At 39.1% G+C, this 20,712-nt stretch overlaps 1 protein-coding gene across 7 annotated transcripts in view; it reads left to right on the forward strand.

Moving 5' to 3' along the window:
* The window catches only part of LOC123880464 (kalirin), a 110,786-nt gene that overhangs the window by 20,678 nt on the left and 69,396 nt on the right, over positions 1-20,712 (forward strand). For all 7 annotated transcript variants that reach the window (XM_045928591.1, XM_045928594.1, XM_045928593.1 and 4 more), the window contains 11 exons: positions 10,724-10,883; positions 12,577-12,708; positions 13,314-13,518; positions 14,400-14,628; positions 15,177-15,471; positions 15,784-15,984; positions 17,292-17,557; positions 17,863-18,030; positions 18,534-18,660; positions 19,064-19,275; positions 19,894-20,026. In XM_045928591.1, coding sequence (XP_045784547.1) covers positions 10,724-10,883; positions 12,577-12,708; positions 13,314-13,518; positions 14,400-14,628; positions 15,177-15,471; positions 15,784-15,984; positions 17,292-17,557; positions 17,863-18,030; positions 18,534-18,660; positions 19,064-19,275; positions 19,894-20,026 — 2,128 coding nt within the window. The remainder of the gene's footprint in view (positions 1-10,723; positions 10,884-12,576; positions 12,709-13,313; positions 13,519-14,399; positions 14,629-15,176; positions 15,472-15,783; positions 15,985-17,291; positions 17,558-17,862; positions 18,031-18,533; positions 18,661-19,063; positions 19,276-19,893; positions 20,027-20,712) is intronic.

Here is a 20,712-nt window from a genome sequence, read left to right on the forward strand (position 1 = left end):
TTGCTGTAAACATGTTCTTTCAAATCTGTATTGTTTTATAGGGGAAATTTTTTCATAAACTCTCACTTGTGTCCATACAGACTTAAAATTCGTATCCATATTATTAATGGAAAACGGTATCGTCTAGTTTGTCTGTTACATATCAACAAATCGTCTGATTTTGACGAAATTTGGTACAGAGATAGATTACATCCCTGAAACGGCCATAGGTCATCCCGGTCGCGAGCTTGATCTAGTGATTATAGTTACCTAGTCCCCTAAACATCTCAAACCGTTTGCTAAAAACTAAAAAGGTCACCTATACTATTAGGTCATGCAAAGGCTAGAAATAACAGGCCAATTTGATAGCATACAACTAGATGACGGAGACGCCAAAGTGGGATCATCACTTTGCCGGGAAGTCGACAACAATAGTTGATGGGTCTCGCGAGTGATTTAAATTGTCTCACAATCGCTTTTTCCGGCGATCGTCGGTTGGGGCGAGCGGGCCTGAGATCTGTACGTCGAGTCTCCACCCCCACACTTTATTGATATTGTAGCACCGATGTAAATGTTCTACTAGATGCGGCGCTTTATAATAACTTGCTCCAACAAACATCGGTGTCCGCTGTCTGCATTCCTGCCAATGGCACTCCCTTTTATTTTTCCCAGTCGTTTATTAAATTTGTGCAACATCATCATCATGATCAACCTATCGCCAGCCCACTACTGAGCACAGACCAGGAGAGGGTTAAGGCCATAGTCCGCTACGCTGGCCAAGTGGGGATTGGCGGACTAAACCAATTTAAACTTGTGCGATAACTAAATTATTGTTCACGTTATCATATTTGACTAGATATAGGTAATTAGCTAATTAGCTGATGCCCGCGACTTCGTTCTCGTGAATATAGGTTTTGAAAATCCCGTGGAAACTCATTGATTTACTGGAATAAAAAGTAGCCTATGTGTTAATCCAAATTTCAGCCAAATCCGTCCAGTTATGCGTGAAAGAGTAACAAACACCCATCCATACATATTTATAAACTTTCGCGTTTACAATATTAGTAGGATGTATGTATATAGAAACGTACTGCGCCTAAAGCGGATGATGTTCGTTGGAAGATGTTTTTATTACAAAGCGCCGCATCTAGTGGGACATTTATATCGCTATGTTGTAGGTACACTCGTCTCGAGCACCCGCAAAATAAATACCGCTTGCGAATAAAGTTACATGTACTCTTGGGTAAAAGTATTCTGCAGTAGTCAGTGCCAATTAGATGAGTTATGAGTAGATATGCGATTTATTTCGTATTATTTCATATCATACCCAAATTGCTTATAAACTGATTGAGAACTAGGTTTAGTTGTATGAAAATACGAAAATAATTGGGTTTCTTATGATATCTCAACAAATCATCCAAATCCGGCAACACTTTTGCTATTCCTCTCGTGATGCAAAACTATTGTATGGCCGCAATTACAGCTGTAAGTTTTACTCGTACTCACGTAAGTCGCTTGTAATTAATTTACAACAAATTTACTAATGTAAACGTACCTACTTACGTGTATAAGAGCGTTTACATTAGTAAATGCGTTGTAAGTTAATCACGTAAGTTATTTACGTAAGTAAAACTTACAAGTGTAATCGCGCCCTTGGACAAAGTTGTATTGATACAATTAACAAGACAATTACCAACAACAGGAACATGAAGTGGCAAACACTCCTCAAAAGTAATTATTCCCTTTACATAATAAAAGTATTTGTACGCAAGATACCTAAATAGCCAACCGTAACTTTCTCACGGTTATTTCGCTTCGGTATGATTGCGATTTTCGGATTATTATGCAAGGAGCTTAAAATCTATCGAGTATTTTACGGTGTTTTCTAAAGCCACCCATTAAACCTATTATCCACAGAGAATGTTACCTTGACTTGAATATTCAGGTAACTGTTTAAGTTTTTAGGTCTTATGACAAGACTAAATTAAGGCGTCCACCTTGCTCTATCATCAGATATTGATCACTCTCTACGATATACCCCGGATGGGTTCAAAACTAGTCGGGGTTACACACGCGAGTGGATTCTTCTATATTTATAACACTATGAGTCCAGTGTCTACTAACTACTCGTCAAGGTTTATCTAACGAATGATCGGTCAACTTAGTGGATCAACTCTCAATAAAGCTCTCTTTCTGTGATTGCCTTCCTGCACCATCTTTAGACTTCAGTCTCAATCTATACGCCAAGAATTCATCGAAACCCAACCAATGAGGTTTACTTAATACATCTGTTGTAAGTCATTAAACTGTCGGATAGATCTATCCATCCCTTATGTCATACGTCCGTCCTTCTGGCCATCTATACAAACCGTCCCGTCAGTCCATTTACTATGCCAAAAACCAGCATGGAGACAAACGCGTGAAACTCATAAAATTCCTCTTATTTCGCCAACATAAAATAGCAGACAAAAAAGGTGCATATGGTAGCCATTCCCCTCCCAGCTCTGTACAGTGGAGAGCCCTTGGCCTTCCCTCGCTTACGCTCCCCTGCATCATTTCACCTTATTGAAAAGCATATTCGCTCTTTCCAACAACGAGACTATAACGACCGAGTCTGATCCATTGAGCTACACGTGGATACAAAATTCGTCATCCGAAATGAAATCAACAATTTCAATGCTAAGTATTGTGTGCTTATATTCTTGTATAGCAATGTGATATTATGATTATGGTAACGTTTCTTGAGAATTTCTACTTAGTAATATTTATACAATAGGCTCTTTATTAAATGTAACAAGATGCAAATTAATGTTCCGGTATCTATACTGTGGCGTTGTTACTGTTAGACATAATGATGAGTAGTAAAGATATAATGATGAGTTTAAAAGTCAAGGATAATTTAGATATTTGGTACGTGAAGCGTATATTAATAGCAATATGAATTACTCTTCATATATTTCTGTCAATGGAACACTCCTGCCCGGCTAGCATGGGCAGTAGATAAAAATTATATCCCCGATTATATCCACTGATTTGTATGACATCAGTGGATATAATCGGGGGATATAATTTTTCCTGATGCTATAGGAATAATGTATTCTTAAACTGCGAGGACCATGTGTCGATTCTGAATAGAACAACCAATAAGCGTGTTTGCGGCCACGGTTGGGCATAGGCCTTTTCGAGAGTAGGTATACCATTACACATGGTTCTCGCTCATACTTCCCGCCACCGTCTTATGATCGTCAGTCGAAATATTTAGTTGGTTAAAGTATAGCGTTTAATATTAAGTCAATTGTTTGACGTATAGCACATAATTAATTCGCTTTCTTTTTGAGAAAGGTAAAACTATGCCGTATGTGAACTGTGATGTACTTCAACAATGGGTGCACTCCATGACGATTAGTTACGCGTTTACGCGTGTTTCCCATCCGCAATTCGCAGCATATCGTGAATTACATGAAATTACCTACTTCTAATTATTATTGATGCGGAACAATTGTCTTCACTTGTATGTTATTGTCGTGTTGCCATTAGATATGGAGAAAGCCCTCGTAAGTGCATTGTGATAGCATAAGGCGTATGGGAATCGGAAGTCAGTTGGTAGATTACACCATCTTTCAAGGTCTCTAATACCTACTCATAATTATCCGTTCACACATTTTTGCTAGTATCTTTCACGACAGTTCATTTCAACTGTCAAGCTAAAAGAAATTTATTTAGTTGCAAATATAGGAGCATGAGTACAAAACTACAAAGTGACACCCTCTCATTGAGTCATCTCTGATTGGCTGACACTCACTCACTATTGGCTCAAATGCACTAATGCAAAACGAATATAATTTTAACCAATCACAACGAAATATCAAAATTATATCCCAAAAAATCACATGTTAGTATTTAGTATAATATTTTGGAATAAATATTAATTTTTAATCAGTTAGGATTAATATCGGGAAAATGCGGGAAAATATCAACAAAAGTTGGAGCATTCATCAAATTAATATTTCATGATGGAGCATAATGTAATCCGATGTCTAGACAGGGCATTTGCAAAGCGCGAAGAGTTTTAAGGGCTGCTCATTGGGGTAAAATTAAATCGATTAAAATTCAAAAAGCACGGAATTATTGCGAAATTAACTTTAATCCAATTCAAAGCTCTATGATGAATACCTCGTTGAGAGCTTCCATAAAGGATCTTTATACGGACCATAAAATATTGATCTATTTCGTGCGTTTGCAATTTTACAAAATTACAATTAAAAACGAAAAAATGTAATTTAGCAGAACCTATATCTAACAGTAAGTCCACAGCCTGACGACGATGAAGATGTTGATAATAATTTTAAAATAATTTGTGATTAAAATTAAACTTAAGTCTCTTGTCGCTGGATTCAGAATATATGTAGCCGTAGAAGTCATTGTATCTGTGGAATCTAAGTAATGTGTGTATATGGTTCAGTGCTTATCTTCGAAAAGTGAACCTATTTTGACAGAAAAAATTAAATCTATGTCCTTAATAACGGGTTTTTATGCGTAGGCTAGCGTGATTGACATGATATTGTCGCATACTTTATTCTCGGCACGCGAAATCACTGTTCCCCTTAGAAAGTGCTCTGTTAAATAAACATCGTGGCGGTAAAAGAGCAGGTTTCATGGAGTTAATACTTGATTGTAATTTCCTGCTAATCGTTAAAATCTTTTAACGCACCTTTCATTATTTTCCACGCATAGATTGATTATGAACTCCTTTAAACCTTTAAATTGATTGGGAACTCTTTGAAGTTGCGTGTATTCTTTTCACATACAAATTACATTTTTGGATCTTTTAATCTTACGGTACTGACTAGAAGGTGAATCTTTTTGTGATCAAATTATCTTCGATTCCATCAACTTTGGAACCCGTTTTAACATTTCGCTCTTTATTTGTAGCGGCTCATTAATAACGGTGGACGGTAAAGTGCATGCTCCACCGCGCACTGAACCGCACCTGCTAATGAATTGCTAGTCGCAACCGGCATTAATAGTCGCTAATTTGGTTCGTTCATTTGTCGATAATGTTGACTACCGCTATGGCTCAGCTATCGACCTTCGACGAGGACGTTCTTTGGAAAAGTTTAAGAAAAAACAATAACAACAAGTGTAAATTAAAAATTTATAACACCCCCGATAAGTGAAGGTTACAATAACTGGAAAAGAGCTGATAACTTTCAAACGACTGAAACTATTTTCTTGGATTATAGCTAAGAACACTCTCGATCAAGCCACCTTTCAAGCAAAAAAAACTAAATTAAAATCGGTTCATTAGTTTAGGAGCTACGATGCCACAGACAGATACACAGATACACACGTCAAACTCATCATCATCTATCTCCATTTCGAATTTCAGCCAAAAAGGGTAACAAACATACATACACACAAATTTTCGCCTTTATAATATTAGTGTGATATTTGTATTACCGATTTAATTGGTACAAGGGTGGACAATGCCGTCGTGCGCCGGGCACATGTTTGCAGTATAAATTACGTGTATCGTTGGATGTAGGTACAGCAGGCGTCCGCTCCAGACAATGCTGTCGCCGGTCGTGCGCTACTTCGATATCATAATATTTAACGTTATGTTTCCACGCGAGACTGCTCTTTTCTCCCGCTAGAACAAAAAAAAAAGAAAAGTAACAAAAAGTCAACAAAGCCTCGCTTTTGCTTTAGAAATATAACCCACATCCCATCTTGTTATTAATACTTAACAAACGCGCGCTGTTAACACAAAAGCAAATAAGTGTGTAGTAGATAGGTACTATTTACGATACGGTAGGTACTGGGTTGGGTGACTATTGACTGTCCAACAATCAATTTTAATCCCTTGCACGCCTGGACGCCTATAAAACCGGATATAAAGTATCCACTATGGATGCGTTTTAACGTCCCATAAAACCACAGAGCCCTAATTGTTGGGCAGCTCTTCGAAGACTACTGTCCGTCGCGAGCAGCTTTTTATGGGCCGCATGCCATTAAAGTTTTATGCCCTGTTAATAAACACTCTGAACTGTCTAACAAGCTTATCTATATTTTAAGCGGCTATTGACGACAAGTACAGTTATTGAAGGGACATTGGCGACATCGTTTACTGACTAAATAATTGCTTTTGTATTTCAACTAGCCAGACAGGCACACTGCTTCAAACAAAATTATTTTCAACAAAAGAATAAGGGCTAAAAACATTCAAAACCTGAATGGACAATTAAAATCTTACGCTGATTCGAATTATGTGAATAGCACTTTACGACAATAACGGAGCCGCGGTAATTTTGGAAAATTGGACGTCTTCTACTCCATCTTCTTGCGTCTAGTGCTAAAATTAAAATAATTGCACGACTAGGGGACGCCAGGTCCGTACCTGCGTAGTTATTGTGTCTAATACATTGTCATATATTGTCTACGGAGCTTTAAATAATTTCTGTACCTACAAAGATTTAATAACTAAAAATCAAAAAAAAAAATGTATAAACCGACTTCAATAACCACAACAACACTTTAGTGTTTGTGGTTATTGAAGTCGGCTTTTATTTATTTTTTGTTTTTTTTATTTTACAATTTTCAGTGGCCCCAGTGTATTAAAATATGCTATGCCTGGTTAAAAACCTACTGTTTACTTAGCTAAGAGGAGTTCTATTCTCCATCTTCGAAGATATTCATCAAACCTTTACCAAACAAAAATAGGACCTCTGAAGTATGAACTACCGAACAAAAAGAATCATCAAAATTGGTTCTTTGGCGGAGTAATCGCGTAACAAACACAAAAACATACAGTCGAATTGAGAATCTCCTCCTCTTTTTTAAAGTCGGTTAAAAATACAACTGTGACGTACGAATAGGCACCGATAAGTGTTTATTAAAATATGTGGCGAATTTGCCATTTTCTAGTTTCGAGTAAATAATAACGCAATATTTAAGTGCGTTCACATTAAGCAAGTGCGTACGTTAAATTCTTTACATAGAGAAACTGCGTAATTCCAACATGTTTAGAAACAAACTTTAATGAATCGTAAAGTAATTATTTCTCAAACGGTAGCGAGAATCGAAAGAATGTTTGGCATTTTATAAGATGAGCTATTTTATCGTATACTTCGTTCCTGTTTACTCAAATCTTTACAGAAAAAAGCCGTAGGGTATTAGCGCCAAAGAGAGCACTCATTGGAAAATGTACTTATATAGTGAAAGCCTACTTCCATTGCATTAATCGCGAGGGAATTTTGCGTATCCACTGGGTAGTTCCGTTCTCCATTGCTGAAGATCTTCCCATTATCAAATCATCACCGACATTAAGTGGAACTAACCTGACGATACCTGATTCTACTGAATGACTCAAACTCGTTCAGGTTTATTGGAGTAATAAAGTAACACCGCCAAAAAAACGTGTGCAGTTACCACGCGTTAATCGTGAAACCTGCAGAAAACTTAACTTCGAAAGTAAGACGAATGCAGATTATTCTCAGGGCTAGGATAATTTAAGGTTTATTTACTATAATATTGTTACAAAGTTTAAAAAATATTTACACTTTATTCTACATAATATATTACATTAGATACATATTAGGTACATTAGATACATATTAGGTAACTAAAGTATGAAATAATAGGAAACACTGTATAATGTATTCTATCTCATTCTTACGCAGGCTAAATCCTATAAGACCTAAGAAGAAAAAGAAGGTACCTACTAAAGAAGTTATGACTTGAAAAATTGTAAACATCCTTTTTTCCGGTTAAAAAGCGATAGGTCCAAGTCCAAGCATGGCATATAGCGATATAGTGTGGCTGCGGTCCCGCATGCAGCAGTCGCGAGAGCGATGCATATCTCCCGGTTCCGATTGGCTGCCGACGCGTGAGGAATGCCGCGCTCCGGCGACATTAGAAAACGTCCTCGCACGAAATATTCATCTCCTAATCGCGCTAATATACCTATCCACCCAAATTCTGTGCAACTCTATGCTCATTTGCCTGGAAAAAAATATTTAAACAATTCCATTGATATAAAACAAATCGCGTCTTTTCCACAATATTCTGTGAAGATTTGCATCTATTTTTATGGTTCCGAAGCCGAGGGTGCCGCGCGACCGGACCCTTTTTATTACTAAGCCTTCCTGTCCGTTCGTACGTCCGTCTGTCCGTCTGTCTGTCAGCGGGTTGTATTTCGTGAACCTTAATGAGTAAAAGAGTGGAAATTTCACAGAACGTGTATTTCTATTGCCGCCATAATAACAAACAATGAAAATTTCAAAATGACATGAAAATCAAAAAAGTGTTATTTCTTGTACGATGGTACGGAAACCTTCCAGTGCGATTTCGACTGGCACTTGACCGATTTTTATCTATCAGTTTACTTAAGCTTAGAGATTTCTGTGTAATCAGTACCAACATTTCGATCCGTCGTCCGATAGACGTTCATTGCTAGGCACAGGTGTCTTGTTGAGACTTCCATTCGCCACGATCTTGCGGCCCTAAATCCAGGGGCTCCCTGCCACTCTCTTGATGTCATTTGTCCACCTATTGGAGGGTCTGCAAACGCTGCTTTCAGATCCAAACACTATTTACGTTTATATTGACTAATTTAATTAAATGTGTCCAACGATTTACCTTTCACAGTAAAAAACGACGCTCGTATACGCAGAAACATGTCTGACGAGTCGAGCCCTCTTTTTATTGAATGATTCACAGCGACACACATTAAAACTCAATACTTTCTGCCTAAACTGTTTCCTTTCATACTAACAAAATATTTATATTTCATTGATTGTTTGATTGAGAAAAAATTGGTAGGCATCTTACCAATTGTTTAACTGAAATTGAATCTGTCTCTAATAGACAAGGAATGAAAACCCCACACTGTCCTTTTGATCGTTACTAATAAAGGTTTTCCATTCAAAAAAAGTGTTTTGTCACTAATTGCAAGGCTTACCTTACAAATTACAATGGCGGGATATGGCGATTTGTCCCTTCCGTTTACGACATCGTTTTCAAAGATTTATGAACCTCTTGGTCTTGAATCTGATTACCTTCGCACTGTATTGTCTACCTAGTCAAAGAAGCACCATATTTTTGCTTTGGATTTGGGATACAAGATCTTGAGACAAAAAGACGAATTTCTTATATTTACCAACATCACTTTCTGAATGGTCAATTGTGTCTTGGTCTTATGCATACAATAGATTTGTATTTATTACCCGTTTGCTTGGCCTCCTCGAAGCATCGCGTAAGAGAGTTCTAACCGACCGTAACATAACAGTAGACGCATCGCAGTCTAGGTCACGGTTGAAGGCTAATTTTTTTATAAGTCATCAATAACTTTGTAACAAACATAAACTTTCGTTCCTTATTTTACCCGCTTAAGGAATAACGATGAAATTATTGACTTTATTTATAAAACACCAATTTCCACATTTCTAACTCTAAAACTTCATCCCCTATTCAACCTCCTTAGGAAAGTGAATTAAAAACGAAATTTAAGTGCCTATCTACGTTAGGATTAAGCTGTGTTAAACACCGGTTTAAGATGCGCGCTACTGACTGTATCAGTGTTAATTTTTTTAAGTAGATTAGCATTTACAGTATTTAACGATTAGTGAACGAACTTTTCAACTTAGTACCTGATGAAATGATCATTTTTGTATAAAATGCTCAAGTATCATCGGCGGTCGCACAGGCATAAGTCACCGGTGCAGTGTTTGCGATGGAGGTTTGTATGCTAAACGTTTCGACATTTTACATATATTTGTGCAAATTGTAAGGAGTATCATGATTTATTTAGTGTGTATTTACCGCAGTTGATGTGGCATGTAATTGAACGCATTGGCAAATAAGGTAACTTACCAATAATGGCGACACTGTAATTACATACTTGGTTTCTAAATGTGTAAATATTTTTGTTACCAAAGTATCAATGACCTGGTTTTAAATACACATCTTCATATTAATCATGGTAGTGATATATTAGTAGGTATATAACATTGTTAAGAGCTCAATCAACGAAACCAAAGAATACATATTTTAAACGAGGAAGCACTAACTTTTTTGGTAACTTGGAACTTCTGGAGTAGAGACGGGATTATATTGGCCCCTTAAACACTTGAATTCTTTAGGTGGGTGCTCTTAGCGCATATAAAGACGCTTCGCTATCTCTGAAGGTCATATCAGTGGCTTCCTTTGTGCGACATCCGTAACATATTAGTCTCGTCCTGGTAAGCGGGGATGCAGACTTGACCCTAAATTTAAATCAGTTCTTTTTGCGTACACTGCTGGTCATATGCGTTCCCGGGAGCGCACCACCACTTACGGTCCTCCGCCTTCCTCATCCACCCACTTCCTCCTACTTCCTTAAGATTGTCAGTCCAACGGGTTGGAGGTCGTCCCAAACTGCGCTTGCTGTACGCGGTCTCCACTCCAGAACACTCTGCCCCAATGGCCATCGGCTCTGCAGTGGAAATGGCCTACACATTGCTTCTTCAGCTTAGCTTATTCGTTGAGCTATAACTTATACTTACTTGGTTACTTTGGTTACTTCTGTGGATTTCCTCGTTACGGATTTTGTCCCTCAGAGAGACAACCAATAAACCCCTTTCCATAGCACGTTGAGCGTCTTTGAACTTGTGGACAGTCAGTGTACACGTTTAATTTATCTATTTTATCTCATTTCTGTAGTTTATTGTGAGTAGATGATTTCAGACCTCGTTTATTGTTGTAACAGATCATCCGGAGAAACAGAGGCGGCGAGTACGGCGGCGGTGGAATCGACGCTAGAGCGGTTGCGTGGTACCCGCAGTGCGCTCGAGGAGCTTTGGTCGGACCGCGAGCGCCGGCTCGAGCTTACTCTGCAGCTCCGCCATTTTGAAAGAGATGCGCTTGAGGTAAAGATAAACATAATCTTCTTTTAGTAACATCTTCTATCGGAGGTTGACAAACCTTAGAGATCTCTGCACTTGGAACTCTGCTGCGTGGTACAAGTATCTGATATTTTTTCCGTACCACTGGGCTAAGTTCTTTTTCTAAGGTTAACTGTTCTAAGTTCTTAAAAATGATAGTACTATAAACTTATAATGCTGCAAAAATGACTGAAAGTGTGGTGACATGGGTTTTGATGGGATGGGATTTGAAACCTTATTATACAGAACCCGTTTACCATCCAGCATAAGCATGGAAATTTTTGTATGGTTAAATTTTAAATTCAATGTTTTCAGAATATCGTATTATTTTCTATATAACATGTGCCATATAAGTCGATAAAGGTGTGACGCAGTAAAGTAGGTATTCTCACAGTGGTCATGCTAGACTTGTTGACAAGATCAAGTTACGATGTACTAAAATACTAGGAACGTTTATCTACATGCGAGTTCGTTATGTCATTGACACTGCCCATTCAAGCAATATTTCTAAATTAAATAAAATTCCATACTAATGTTAGATTATCCTAGAGTTAAACTGATACCCAGGTCAATGTTATCAAAATGTAACTCAAGTTGCATATCGATTTTCATTGCACTTTCACAAAAATGAACTTGAGATCTGATCTGACAATGTCACTATATGTTAATGTTCTAAATGTGTGTTTAGATCAAAATACGGACAGGGTGCTGGTGTACTCATGAAATATCAAACTTATTAAAACGGGTATAAGAGTTCACGTATAAAATCGTCAGCTAAGTGGTACTTGTACATTAACTCTCGTACAAATCTTAATAAGTTTGATATTTCATGATTGGGCTCGCACCCTGCCCGTGTTTTGACGTAAAGAGGCATTTAGAAAATTTAGTTGTCGCTTGCGGTTTCATACAAAATTTGACGTACGTCACCACGCTCGCGCTTTTGTCATGAACACGCACTTATTTTGTCAGCGTTTTTTACAATAGAAATCAAACAGTGATATCGAGAAAATTTCGTGAGCTCCAGTGATATTGAAACGGCAGCTATGTTTACGCTTTACTAGCTTCAAACAATGAAATTCCTAATTTATTACTCTGCGCATGTTTAACGCTGATAAGAATTTAACTATTTGTGTGGAAAGTGAATATTCTTCTGAAATTTGCATTTAATTTAGATAGATAATGACAACTGTCCTAAAACTAAAACGGGTTTAAAATTGATTGCCAGTAAGTGTTCTTCGAAATTGAACGGCTCTACACTTTCAATAAATGATATGAAAAAAAAACGAAAAACACAAAAGCGGAACTCAAATTATAGTTCATACATTTCGAGCCATATGCTCTATGTTTCAACTGTCGTGTACAGTACAATTTCAGTCCTTAATTTATAAGTGATCCGTACTTTTTGACACTCGACACAGAGAAATGGCGAGTGAGTTCTCAAAAATTATGCATTATACTAATTTGTTATAATAGTTTAGTCATTGTTTGGCGTAGGTGTGTATTATTTGTAATACAAGGAGTTGGATTTGTTCAAGTCACTTTAAAAAGCATGACAACGAAGGAAGAAGACGCTACTTTACCATTCCTTGTATTCCAACCAGTTTGAGCCCGATAAAGCCGTTGAGTGTGTTTCAGACTTAAAAAATAGTGGTTATTTAAGGTCATGTTGTGTTGATAGGTATCATCGCGGCTTGAGCTATGGGGTGACGAACTACAGCGCACGGAACCACCGCGCGATCCCCAGCAAGCTGAACAAGCGCTCGCTGCCCACAATGAAAGCGTTGCAAGGATGCAGCATGCAACGTTTCAGGTGAGTACCGCTCAAAAATGTGCCTAAAGACCCTGTTAACATTTTAGATAATTTGCAATAATTCCAATCTGTCTTAAACAGTTCTCTTCTTGATAGCCCCCTTTCCATGAATCACATAGGATCCATCCCCATGTAAACAAATATACGTCCAATGTCCATAGATATTTCCACTAAAGCCTGGCTATGCTTCTTGAGAGGGTCGACTTGGTTGTAAGAGATACAATATCAGACTTGCATGATTTTGATTTTCACCTTTTAGAATAGAATATGATAAAAAAAATATTCTATTAAACTTTTAGAAGTACTTATGGATCGTCAAATCTACCACTGGTTCGAAATACCTTTCCTACCTTTTCCTAAAGATCTTTTCAAAGATTTGATATATGCCGTGTATAAAAGTGATTGCTGTCCTGCGCGAATGCGGGCAATGGAGCGAGCTTCTGGTCAACTCCACGCTATTTTATCATTTCCATAATCTTGGATTCTGTAATCATTTCATTTGGATTTGTCATTTTTCAGGACCATACTTTTGATAGATTTTTTAAACTTGTGGAAAGTTTGATTGAGCCTTAGGTATGTAACAAAATTCTTTTTTGTATTAAAAGGTGGTACAGCAAGGACAAGAATTGGCAGCAGCAATTGCAGAAGCCTCAGATATTATGGCTTCAAGTTCGGACAGTTCGGAAGGTGCACCAACAGACGCGCAGGCTCGCGTGCAGTTACTACTCGAATTCTTACACGATAGACAACTAGATCTGGAGGAACTGGCCGAAGAGAGACGTGCACGTTTTGAACAGTGCGTCCAACTTGGTAAGGATGGCTTTTCTACATCTACTAGTATTATCACTACCCATATTATAAATGCGAAATTGTGTTTATTTGTTGGTTGGTCCTGCAATCACGTCGCAACGGATTGCCCTGTTTTTTGCATGGGTATAGTTGAGGACCTGGAGAGCGACATAAGATACTTTTTATCCCGCAAAATCAAAGAGGTCCCCCGGGATTATTGTAAATCTAAATCCACGCAGATGAAGTCGCGGGCATCAGGTAGTAGTATAATAAGAAATGATACATATTCGAACAGTTACGAAATCAAATTGTATAGACTTCTTGAAAATATTTTGTGCAATACTGGCAAAAGTGCTTTGAGTTTACGTATTCCAACATATAACTTGGTCGCGTTAAGTTTGCACCTCGCTGGAATGCAGCGCCTCTCTCACTTCCCCGCTCACTTCCCCGCGGTCGTCTTGACGCGTCAGCGTACTGACCGTACGGTGTGAACCTTAGTTCGTATACCGCACCTAAGCGTCAGTGTGGCGTAATCGACGCGAGGTGCAAACTTAGCTTGATCGAGCTGTAAGTATGGGTGCCAAGAACAGTGAGGGTGTTTGATGTCATCATCATTTTAATATGAGAAAAGCCGCGCTTGGCGTAGCTTATTCAGACTATTTTTGAATCAATCATTCAATTAATAAACCTGTTTGTGCCCACTGCTGGACATAGATCTTCCCGAGAAGGTGCCACCATACACAGCCCCCGCTTACTTCATCCGTTCCCCGCTACATTTTTAATGTCAGCCCAGCTTTTTAAAATAAACGAAATAAATCTTTTCTCTCAGCAATATATAGTTTTTTGAACTTGAGTTTTTTGTTGTAACAGATTTTCAATAACTTTATTTTCACATTCAACAGGCCAGTTCCAAAAGGATGCGGCTCAAGTGGTGAGCTGGATTAGAAATGGTGAAGCGATGCTGTCCGCCTCATTCTCGATCCCGGGAACATTGCCCGAGGCCGAGCAGCTGAAGCGTGAGCACGATCAGTTTCAAGTGGCGGTGGAGAAGACTCACGCGAGTGCAGTACAAGTCAAATACAGGGCGGACGCTCTACGTGCCGCTAACCATTATGATCCCCATACCATAAGGTGAGAACAAAGTTTAATTTGTTGGTTAAAATGACTGCTATCTGAGCCTTAAGGCTTTAAGCCCTCATTCGGCTGTACAGGAATCCCGAACTCCGCTGAATGGGCATCTACACTGTCAATTTATCCCGACAGATGGCGCATAACCGAACCGGCCATAGGGGTAGTATCTGTGGAACTGACAATACTGAGCTGTCAAGCGCCATAATTAAAAAAAATCATTTAAACATACGATCTCCTTAATCTAAGTAAGATACTATGAAAATGATAGCTTGCATTGGCCGGACATATCGTGGCGCCCTCTGAATTCAGTTTAAAAGAAATGGCATGGAGAAAATTTTTGGGAGAAGAGTGATATAATTTGAATATTTGGAATAGAGAACGACACCTGGTTCAAAAAAAAGCTTATTTTGCATGTATCGTCCCACGCAAGTCTCAGCTTTCCATATGCACGTTGGTGATACTTACTAGGAGGAAAAACTGTCTACAGAATCATCCGCCAATTCTAGATAAGGCTAAAAGTTTGTATTGAAATATTTTGTATATTACAGAGAAATATCCGAGGAAGTGACCGAAAGGTGGCAACGACTAGTAACATGCGCGGAGGAACGCCACAAACTGGTGACGGCATCCCTCAACTTCTATAAAACGGCAGAGCAGGTGTGCTCCGTTCTTGACTCCCTGGAGCGGGAGTACCGGCGTGATGAGGACTGGTGCGGGTCTACGACTGCGCCCGTCAACGCCGCGCAGGCTTCTGCCTCCGTTGCATCCTCCACTTCCAATATATCTGCTTCATCTGCTGGAGACTCGGACGAGCATACGCAGAACTTGGATAAGGCGTCTCAGGTACGAAAAAATTTGTTCTTTCGCTATGTAGGGGTTTTCAAACGTTTTCCCAAACTAGGTTAGCTTAGACTCCATGATAGGAGTGCCGACCTGATGAGAACTGGTGTGTCTACGACCAACTCGTTACCAATTTCGTTGATGCATCCAAGGTGATCTCTGTCGATGGTTGGTTCCGACCGTGTATTAGGCGTTTTAATCGACGGGCAAGAGAAAACTAGCTGGTTTTACTAAAGATAACCCTCCCGTCCCGTCTTGTGCAAGCAATCTACGAAATGAATGTGTATATAAATTATTGTCCCATTTGTTTATCAGGTGGCCGCGTTAATAGTGAAGCACGGCGAGCAAAAGGAGGCTTTCCTGAAAGCTTGCACGCTCGCACGACGCACGGCAGAGACGTTTCTCAAGTACGCGGCGCGCTCGGCTCAAGTCCACGGTCAGACCGCCGCGGCAAGCAAGGCGCATCACGAACAAACGCGCGCCATTCTGGATACGCTGCTCGCGCAAGAGAACAAGGTGGGTTAATACTGAAATCCATACTAATATGTGTTAATATTATGAATCCGAAAGTGTGTATCTGTCTGTTTGTAAGTTTTTGTAAGGTTTTGCTTTCAAAAGTAATATTGTCGCAGGATACAGGTAGAGTTACGAGTAGAAATTGGCCTGAGATCACTTTATGTAAAAAAAAAAACGAGATACCCATATCATAAGATACTGCTCATCTCTCATCATCAATAGATCTTTGATTACGTACAACAAATAATGTTATGGTTCCCGATAGTTTTGTGAGAAAATCATTATTAGTTATTTGGTTGAATGGTGTATAGCATTATTCCTAGACAATACCGGTAGTACAGTAATTATTATATGAACTTATTTATAAACTATCTCGTCTTCTATTGTTTTCCGGGTACATAATATAAAAATAGCCCTGAAACCTACGAGATACAATCCATAATAATACATTATTCATAATAGTATTCACTGCACTGGAATACAAGTACAAACAACATTGGAATGTGATTGCGATCGGGCATTGTTTGTTTACATCTGTTTATACAATTCAGATTGTCACGCGAAAATATTTATTTTATAAATTCTTTACTCCTACGTATTGACTAGCGTCCTGTACGTTGCAAAAATTACCGGGAGTAAAACGTTGGGAGATTGTTGCATAGTTTCGAATCAATTCGGTGCTTTAACTCGTGCGCTTGGATGAAAGTAGAGACAATAGTGTGGAGGTTTTTAATAGCAAAGCCGGTGATGATGCCGGCGCCACGGTTCCGCTCTGAGAAACATTAATCACTCAAATCCGTGATGCTGACCATTGTAATGATGATTTTGTTGCAACCAGTACATTTATATGTTCGTTATATTTTTTATTAAATAACTTTAGTTCTTGTTTTACGATTTTAATTTGTTTTAGTCGTTTCGGACCGTTGACGAGATGCAAAAAATTTTAGGATTTGTGTGTGTTATGATACTTGTGTTCAAAGTTTCGTGTTCAAAAAACCGTGACTGACATTTTACCATGTTAAATATATGTTTGAATATCAAGCATACGACTCCTGGTGCATCAAAGTTTGAAAGCTACATTGTAATAATCGCAATCACTTTCCGTTGGTTAACACTCTCGTCACATTGAATTATTGCAAACCTGCAAATAGTGTAACCTGCTTCCAAACAAATTTCAAAAAAGTCGGCTATTGTTCATGGGCTATTATTTTTATCCAATCAAATCGATTGCAATGATCCCAATGTGATTGTCACAACTTCCATGTAAACCCTAAGGATGTAATATAAAATTGCTTTTGGTTTTATAGGTCTTAGAACATTGGACAGTACGTAAGAAGCGTTTAGAGCAGTGCCAGCAGTTCGCCCTGTTCGAGCGCTCGGCTCGCGCCGCCGTCGAGTGGATTCGCGAGACGCAAGAGCGGTGCGGCGCTGCGGCGGCGGCCGCTGCGGGCGGGGTCGCGCGAGAGTCGCGCGAACGTGTGCGTTTGCTCGCGCAACTTGCCGACGGGCTTGTCGAAAAAGGCCATCCACACGCTGTGCAGATCAAAGAATGGGTCGCTGCGGTTGACGCAAGGTACTTTGACGTCTTAGTTACTTGAAATGCACTCCTTTTCGTGATTTGTGGTTTTTCCCAGTACCTAATCAGCACAATGCACTGTACCAGTATCAAGTAATTTGAGGAAGGCGCAAAGGTGATTCTTCTTTGCAATGATGATGTGAAAGAAGTCACAAAATTCATATTACAGTGCTACTACTTTGACCAATTGAGGCTTCTAGGAATTTGTCGATGACAAATAATAACTTTCTTGAGTAACTCAACCACGTTGTTAAATGATTAAAATTATATGGTCTTTTTTGACAAATATTTTGTTGGGTCAGATATGCGGAATTCAGTGGTTCTATGGAAGGCGGTGAGAGCGAGGCGGAGAGTGACTCGGGTGTTGCCGCGTCTTTAAGTTCCGTGCAGACGAGCGAAGCGGAGCCGCGCGTCGAGGCGCCTACCGCCGCGCACATCGATGAGAAGCGACGCAGCGCGCGCCGGAAAGAGTGAGTGCTATAAACATTCAATCATCATCAGCCTGTGGACGCCCACTCTTAGACATAGTCCTTCCCTAAAGAGGAAGCCACTTCCCGCCTGCTGCTTTGTATTGTCGGTTCATCGTGCTAGAGGGCGTCTCCACTCAATATACTCGTATACGCGGTCTCCACTCAAGGACTTACCGGCTCCAACGGCCATCGCCTCTATGACAGGCATGCTCTGCACACTGCCACTTAACTTGATAATAGTTTGGATATGCTCAGTGACCTTGGTTCTCTTGCGGATCTTCTCATTTTGGATCGTATTCCTCTGGGGATTAACGTTCAATAGACACAATTATTTTGAGAAATTTTAGATGGTTAAAAAACGATATCAAAAAGATTCGGTTCTACTCAAATCAGTCTGGGTGCAATGACTCTTAAATGCACTTTATACATAATACTAATTCAGTTTTAATCGATGAAACCAATTGAGCATTACCAGAATAAAGAGAATAATTTTATTCATACAGGTTCATAATGGCGGAATTACTACAGACAGAGCGCGCGTACGTCAAAGATCTCGAGACGTGCATCACGTGCTACTTGCGGGAGATGCGTACGGATCCCGCGTCTGTGCCGCCTGCGCTTCAAGGAAAGGTGTGTTGTAGCTATTGGTCATGAATAAAGGAACATGGGAGTGTGTAGTCAAAAATCAAAAACTTTTTGTAGTAAAAATAGTGTCTTCTGACAAAAAATTTGCAATTTGGATAAAGTTACAAAAAAAAAATTATAAAAAACTAAAATATGTTTCAATTTTCAAAGTAAAATAACTATACCAAGTGGGGTATCCTATGAAAGGGCTTTCCCTGTACGTTCCAAAACAGATTTTGATTTATCGTGCAAAATGTTGGAAAAAATACCCGAGTACGGAACCCTCAGTGCGCGAGTCTGACTCGCACTTGGCCGGTTTTGTATGGGAAATCTGTCAGGGTTAGAATAAAAAACACGCGTACAAAGCTTATTTTACTTTTTATTTAAAAAAAGGTATTTGATTGTTTAGGAGGAGTTAATATTCGGCAACATAGAGGAGATACACCGATTCCACGAGCGCGTGTTTCTACGCGAGCTGGACAAGTACGAGACGATGCCGGAGGATGTCGGTCATTGCTTCGTGACGTGGGCGCGAGAGTTCGACATGTACGTGTCGTACTGCCGCAACAAGCCCGACAGCAACGCTGCCGTCGTGCAACACGCCGGCGATTATTTTGACAGGCACGTACTTACACAATAACAACCTTTCATCAAAAGTTGCCTGGTGGAGATTGCTCTGAGCAATAAGGCCGCCTTTGCATACAATTGTTTTAGGTTTTAGTTACTTTCTTATATCTTGGTTAAATGAAAAATGAAAAAAAACTTTCTTTTTCTCTATACATTGCGTTAAAAGCTAAGAACGGTAACAACTTCTTCAGTTAGAAACTGTGTTACATTGGTTAACGCCCACCTCAAGATTGAGAAAATTAGGTACTAAAGAAAAAATAAAGTTAAAAATCAATGAATATTATGTTAGATTAATATGTGTGCGCGTGTGTGTTGTTTGTGTGATTTCATGTTTTATGTGCAATAAAGTTTTCTATCTATCTATTTAATTTAAGAGTTCCGTACCCAAAAGATAAAACGCAGGTCAATTAATGTCACTTTGCTGTCCGTCTGCGTGTCACGTGTCTCTGAATCGCAAACAAAATGAGTTACAAACCTATAAATTTTTGTTGCACTTCTCTGCCTAAACGAATTTCCCCGATGCGTCATAAAAAAGTGTTAGTAATGTACGACCTTTTATGAGCTTACGAGCGCGAAAAAACCAATCATATTATTAGTATGTTATTTTGACAGGGTGCAACGTAAGAAGAAACTAGAACATCCGTTAGCAGCGTACCTAATAAAACCCGTGCAAAGGATAACGAAATATCAGCTTCTATTGAAAGACCTACAAGCTTGCTGCGCCGAGGGGCAAGGAGAAATCAAGGTAAGATATGCGAAACTATACTATTTTAGGGTAGTACCACTGCTAAAGAGATATTTCATAATGTTGGGCGATGTCTAGGCAGACATTTCCATTGTAGGAATGCATTATGTCGATCATGAGCGAGTTTGCCCTTGGCTGATTTTTGGGTGCTGTGACCACTTTTTTAGTGTTTTGTACCTCAAAAGGAAAAACGGAACACTTATAGGATCACTTTGTTATCTGTCTGTCCATCTGTCCGTCAAGAAAACCTATAGGATGACTTAGAACCATGGGTAGGTAGGCAATTCTGAGGGGTGACAGGGGCGCGACCGTAAAAAGTCTACACAACTTTAATTATTTATTTCTAGCGGATATTCCACGTGTGCTACTTCGCTAAAAAGAATGTTCCTAATGCATTGTTTTAGTGGTTTACAACTTTTTTCGCATTATTGCCTTTCTCTAACGAAGCCGGTATAGGGCACATCGGTTGGATGCTTTCAAATTCTATAACGGACAGATAGATTGTTTTTGTGTTTTCATTTATTAGGATTTGGCTTTGTAGTCATTGTGATATGTAGGTTCTACGACCATAAAACAGGCTCGGTAAGAACGTCTCAATTTTGTAGTATTACCTACACGGTAGCTTATCACCCAAGAATTTTACATTTAGTTATTAGTTTGTTTCTATATCTCTAAACAGATCAAAT

This window comes from Maniola jurtina, chromosome Z (genome assembly GCF_905333055.1).
Source record: "Maniola jurtina chromosome Z, ilManJurt1.1, whole genome shotgun sequence".
Lineage (NCBI taxonomy): Eukaryota > Metazoa > Arthropoda > Insecta > Lepidoptera > Nymphalidae > Maniola > Maniola jurtina.